Source organism: Mustela lutreola, chromosome 15, assembly GCF_030435805.1.
Source record: "Mustela lutreola isolate mMusLut2 chromosome 15, mMusLut2.pri, whole genome shotgun sequence".
Taxonomy (NCBI): Eukaryota; Metazoa; Chordata; class Mammalia; order Carnivora; family Mustelidae; genus Mustela; species Mustela lutreola.
In genome coordinates, this window is record NC_081304.1 from 34,512,304 (window position 1) to 34,518,303 (window position 6,000).

The 6,000-nt window shown below is 33.1% G+C and overlaps 1 protein-coding gene across 1 annotated transcript in view; it reads left to right on the forward strand.

Moving 5' to 3' along the window:
* Positions 1–4,561, forward strand: part of BRIP1 (BRCA1 interacting helicase 1) — a 182,789-nt gene extending 178,228 nt beyond the window's left edge. The window contains exon 20 of the mRNA XM_059149018.1: positions 1,320–4,561. Within this exon, the coding sequence (XP_059005001.1) occupies positions 1,320–2,011 (692 nt within the window). The 3' untranslated portion in view covers positions 2,012–4,561. The remainder of the gene's footprint in view (positions 1–1,319) is intronic.
* Positions 4,562–6,000: the final 1,439 nt, after the last annotated feature.

The window sequence follows — 6,000 nt, forward strand, 5'->3', positions numbered from 1 at the left end:
TGCCACCCAGGTGCCCCCCCAAAATATATTTCTTAAATAATAAAACTTGAAAGTCAGAATTACTCTTTGGTCTGTTTTAGTTTCAACATGTCTTCCTCGCTAACCATATCATTTCTAACTTTTGATTTTAAGTGAGATACAAAAATAAATAAAGTGAGAGAAGTGTGACTCTTCCTTTCACTTTGACACTTAGAGGCCATTGTAGGATTATTAATTGGCCTGATTGTAATATTGTTGTGTCTCAGGAAATAGGGAGGCCTGAGGAAAGGGCAGGAATTGGGGGAACAGCTGGTCAGTGGACCAGTCAGCATACACACATTTGTCTGTTAAGTTCACTACTTTAAATGGATGTGATTTACAATGCCCCCAAATAATTACAATAGTAACATCAAAGATCACTGATCACAGATGACCATAACAAATAAAATAATAATGAAAACTCTGAAATACTGCAAGAATTACCAAAATGTGATACAGAGATATGAAGTAAGCAAATGCTTTTAGAAAAATGTTGCTTGTAGGCTTGCTTGATTCAGGGTTGCCACAAACTCAATCTGTAAAAGTTGCAGTATTTGCAATCTGCAGTAAAGCAAAGTGCAATAAAAGGAGGTATACCAGTAGTGGCAACAGGTAACAATATGAGCCACAAAGCCTAAAATTTTACTGTCAGCCCAGTTGTAGACAAAGTTTGCCATACTGTCATCTATATCATTGGGTATCATTTTAATTATTTTAACTAATAAGTGATAGTTTAATATATCAAGTATTAAATAATTACTTTGTAGTATCTGGTAGTTTAAAAAAAAATGCCATAGTGAATTCAAGGCCAGAAGACTGGTAATCAGGAAACATAAGTTTTAGTTTGGGCCTGAGTACTAACCAGTTTTATAACTTTAAACAAATAATTTAGTGTTTGTGGTTGCCAGTGTCCTTTAGGGAATTAATCTAGGTTAGTTTTTCCCAGTCCTTGGTTAGTGGATTTTCAAGGCAGATTTTTATAGCGTGTTTCCTTCGTTACTCAGCCTTCTTCCTATTCCTTTTACGCCTCCTTTCTTCATTCACTTCTGAGGTCCCTGGTGTGGAATTTGATAGTTTACCAGACAGCATTATAACTTGGGCTCAGAATCACTGGAGCTTAGGATTCCTTTCAGAGTTCACATTTTGTGCTTTCTGTTCTAAGATGGAAGTCTTGCTACTATTGGTTGTGGGCTTTAAGTTTTGATCCAATACAGTTATGTCAGTATTTTTAATAAAAATTATGTTAATGTAATAATTATGTTTGTTAGGAGCAGAAAATTAACACTCTTAAATTTTTGTAGATGATCCTGTATTATTTGAAGAGACTCCCCAGGCAGTGAAAGCAGAAAATACTGTGATTTCCAGATCTACAAGCCCAACCTTCAACAAACAGACAAAGAGAGCTAGCTGGTCTAGCTTTAATTCTTTGGGATATTACCTTACTGATGAAATTATAGCTGCAGCTCCTAAGTTCAGGTTACCAGAAGACTCTGCCTCTAGTGTTTCTGCTTTTGAAACCGAAAAGGGATGTGAAACAGTTTTTCCACTCACTGATAAATGTGAGTCCTCAGCTCTGATGGTAAATGCATCATTTGGACCATGCCCTCAGTCAGAAATCACTATTTCATCAATAAAGATTGATTCTAATCTTCTTAAAAGAAATGATTCCAAACAGCTGTTCTGCCGTGAAGAAGCCCTGGATCTGGACCCTGAATTGTCTCCAGTTGGTGAAGAAGCTAAATTTTCCACCTCACATAGAGCTTCTGAAACAGAAGCAGAGGATGAATCTATCTATTTTTCACCTGAGCTTTATGATCCTATGGATACAAATGAAGAAAAGAATGAACTAGTTGAAAGTGATAGAGACAATAGATTGGCTAATCATTCAAATTGCATTTTAGTTGAGGATCTTTTTGAAATTAAAACTATGAAAGGAGTGGATTCAGTCCAAGAAATGAAAGCTGAGGATTGCACAGACACAAAGTTGAATTGACTCATGCATATCACAGAAAGTAAAATCCGTAACATTGGTAATAATGTAAAAACAACTCATAAACAAATTGGAACGGAGAAAACTTGTGAAACAGATATAAAGAAATTTAAACAGTCTCCTTCCAAAAATAAAGGTGTGTTCCATGGTGTTAGGTAGTAATACTTAACTGTAACGCTATAAAAATATGTTGTCATGCTTATATTAAATGCTAACATAAATGACAATTTCTACTTTAGATAAATGGTATAGGGTTTTTTTTTATTTTAAAAATATCTTTCACTTTCTTTGGTATTAGAGGTTTTTTAGAAGTCTTTCTTTATGTTCAGAATGTAAATTTTATTGTTTCTGAGTTTTGATAAAGTGATTCATACAAAATATTTTCCTTTAACAAGTTTTCTTTACCTATATACAATTTAAAGTTAATCTGAAAGATACGTAGTTTCCTTTAAATTTCACATAAATATTTGTATTTTGTAGTTCTTTTCATTTATTTTCATACTGATACATAAAAATGAATAGCAGTCTAACCAGTCACACTTTAGGCATGTTTCACTATATATTTACCTCAAATAAATATATAATTTTTAGAAATCAAAGTTTTCTTCAAGAGTTTATTCTTGTATTAAACTGCCTACTTGTAAGTAATTAAGAATTAAGAAGATAACTGATTTTTTTACATTGTTTTACATTTTTCTGTTTTTGATGAACCAAAGTCAAGCACATGTTAAGCAAATTATGTAAAGTTACAAAATGCCAAATGAATGACTCCAAATTTTCAATTATAATTAGTTTCATCATCATTGTGGAAAAAAGTGACATGTCCTTGCATGAAAGCTATAATTATAAAACTATCAGGATAGAAAACTTCATATATAAATTTTATAAGTAGGGGCGCCTGGGTGGCTCAGTGGGTGAAGCCTCTGGTCATGATCTCAAGGTCCTGAGATCAAGCCCCACATGGGGCTCTCTGCTCGGCAGGGAGCCTGCTTTCCCCTCTCTCTCTGCCTGTCTCTCTGACTACTTGTGATCTCTCTCTCTCTCTGTTAAATAAATAAATAAAATATTTTTGTAAATAAATAAATAAATAAATTTTATAAGTTAAACCCGAACATGTAACTGCAGCCAAAAAACGTTCTTATTGCTCACTAATTTTTTGTTAATTTTGACTCTTTTTATGTATTTTTGAATGAAGCTATATTTCTGATCAAGTAATTATAGAAGATGCACTTCACTATCATCTTTCCAAAAATATATTTACTCGTCTTTTTCTAAGAAACATTATTATTCATTGGATATTTATTTAGCTTTGTGTGGGTGATTTGAATTGAAATTTTATGAGTTGTCAAGTTGTGGATATGGTTTATTATTTTCAATTTGAAATTTCCAGAAATCAAGTATTTTATATATTCATTTTGATAAATGAATTATTATATATAATATTTACTTTTATTTTGAAGGTGTTTAGATTGAACACAACATTGGATAGTACAACTGTAAGAATAGTTCAAAGAAATTTAAATTGATAATTTACCAGTTCAAGAATTCATCTATAGATTAGGATATATTAGATCTCTAGTATTACATATTTTCTTTGAGTAATAAGTTACAAACACTAGAATGGAAGATAATTTCTAAATTGTTTTGAAAGGGTGAAACCATTTATCCTTTCTGGTTTAGTTCCTAATCCACAGATAAGGGTAGTGGGGTAGTAGAAAGAATACCAGGTGGAAAACAAGAGACTTGTGCTTTATTCCTATGCTAAGTTACATTGGCAATCATCCTGCCTTTGAGAAATTAGTTTCATTTGTGAAATGTGGCATTTAGTACTATAAAAATCACTTAAATCCCTTTCAGCTTTAAAAACCCATAGTTTAAAGAAATATATATTGATATTATATTTTGAGTCAATTTTCATTTGCTTTTGTTCCAGAATGCTTTAAATAAGGTAAACCATTTTGTAGAAAAGGTGAAATTGACACTCACCTCCCTTTAAGGAATAACTGTTATGAATATGCTGCTTAGTAATTTGAGAAGCAAGATATTTATTTTTAACAGTGCTGCAATGAAAACATTTTTTGACCCTTAAAATTGCCTTTAGAATTGGTAAATGACATGAGAAAAATTAAGCACAATATATTTTAGTCATAACCTTGGTGTATTATCCAAATAAACCTCAAATCTATTCTCTACAAAATCTCATTTTCTCAGGCTAAAAATTTCCATTAACTGAGAATGTACATAGAGATGTGACACTAGTATTTAGTGATTCCAAAAGGTATTTCAAAAATTTAGTGCAATGATCTCACTATTGAAACAGGTATAGAGTTTCCAAAAATAGCAACATGACCAGGATAGTATTGCAAGAATTAAAGTACCAGCCTTTATGGGACACCTGTGTGGCTCAGTCAGTTAAGAGTCCAACTTTGATTTCCCTCCAGGTCATGATTTTCAGGGTTGTGGGATCAAGCCCCAAGTCGGGCTCAGCTTGGAGTCTGCTTGTCTCTCTCAGTTCCTCCATTTGTGTATACTCTCATAAATAAATAATAAATAATAAACTTACAAAATCTTTCAAAGATTTTTTTTTAATTAAGTACCAGCCTTGGGGCACATGAATGTTTCAATTGGTTAAGTGTCTGACTCTCGATTTCAGCTCAGGTCGTGAGATTTAGCCCCACATCGGGCCCTGCATTCAGCAAGGAGTCTGCTTGGGATTCTCTCCCTGTCCCTCTGCCCCTGCCCCCCTCTTTCAGTCTCTCTTAAATAAATAAATAAATCTTTGAATAATGAAGCACCAGTCTTTAATAATAAAGTAGAAGGTAGAACATTTTTATTAGTAGTAATGTACTTTTAAAAGAGATGTTTTGGAGCCCAAGTTAAAACAGGTGAAAACATTTAAAGACTTTTTTACTTATTTGAGAGAGCGAGAGCACATGGGTTGGGGTGAGGGCAAAGTGAGAAGGGGAGAGATCCTCAAGCAGACTCTTCACTGAGGGTGGAGCCCAATTTGGGACTCCTTCCCATGACCCAAGGTGAAATCAAGAGTCCACCACCCAATCCACTAAGCCACACAGGCACCCCTAAAACATGAAATTAAAAGAGTATTTTGTACATGGTAGACCCTCAAATATTAGGTAGCAGGTCAATTATATATCTGAAGTACACATACCCTGCTTTATGTGAAGATTATGGTGATAGATGCTAGATAGAATGAGAGAGGGGGAGATAAACTGACAGTAAAGAATTGTTATATAATAGGAAAGAAAAATTACTTGACTAGTTTATTTCTTAAGGCTTTGGAGATATGTAAGTTTAGAAATTGTTTATCAGGTAATTTGCCTTACCCATTCAACGGATATGAAATAATTATACCAAATTTATTTAAGGCCTGAAAGTATATAAAGCATACCAGCCAGGAACCAGGAAAACTTCCAGTTGGAGAAAGAGCTTTACTGATGGAATAAAGGTACAACATAAAGAGTAGATGTTTCATGACTTGATTTTTGAAATTTAGATAAGTCATTTAAAACTTTTTATAATTGTATCAGAAATTAATGACAGTTACTATGCTGCTACTCTGCACTTAGTACATGATTTTTACTTTGCTACCGTAAGTTCACATGAGGCTTTGTTTTTATTCTTACTCATGATCTTTGTATCTTTAAAGACTTTTCCACAATTTTTCTGCAGTGGCTTTGTCATATTTTTCTGCAGTAAAATACATTGCAAATATTTAATTCTTTAGGATTGCTTGTAAGACTGGAATCAAAGTGCCTCTTGTAAAATCACTTGAAGGACTGGTTATTGTAGTTATTTAATCTCTAATTGATGGCATTTTTTGTGTGTGTTTGATTACCACACAATTGTTCTTGTTGGTACCTCAGATTTGTCAATGAGCTGCATAAGATTTTACTTTAATTTTTATGAATTCTTGATAGTTTCTTACCATGTAGAAAAATGCAGTCAATCCTTTGTAAATAGAAAGGCAGTAT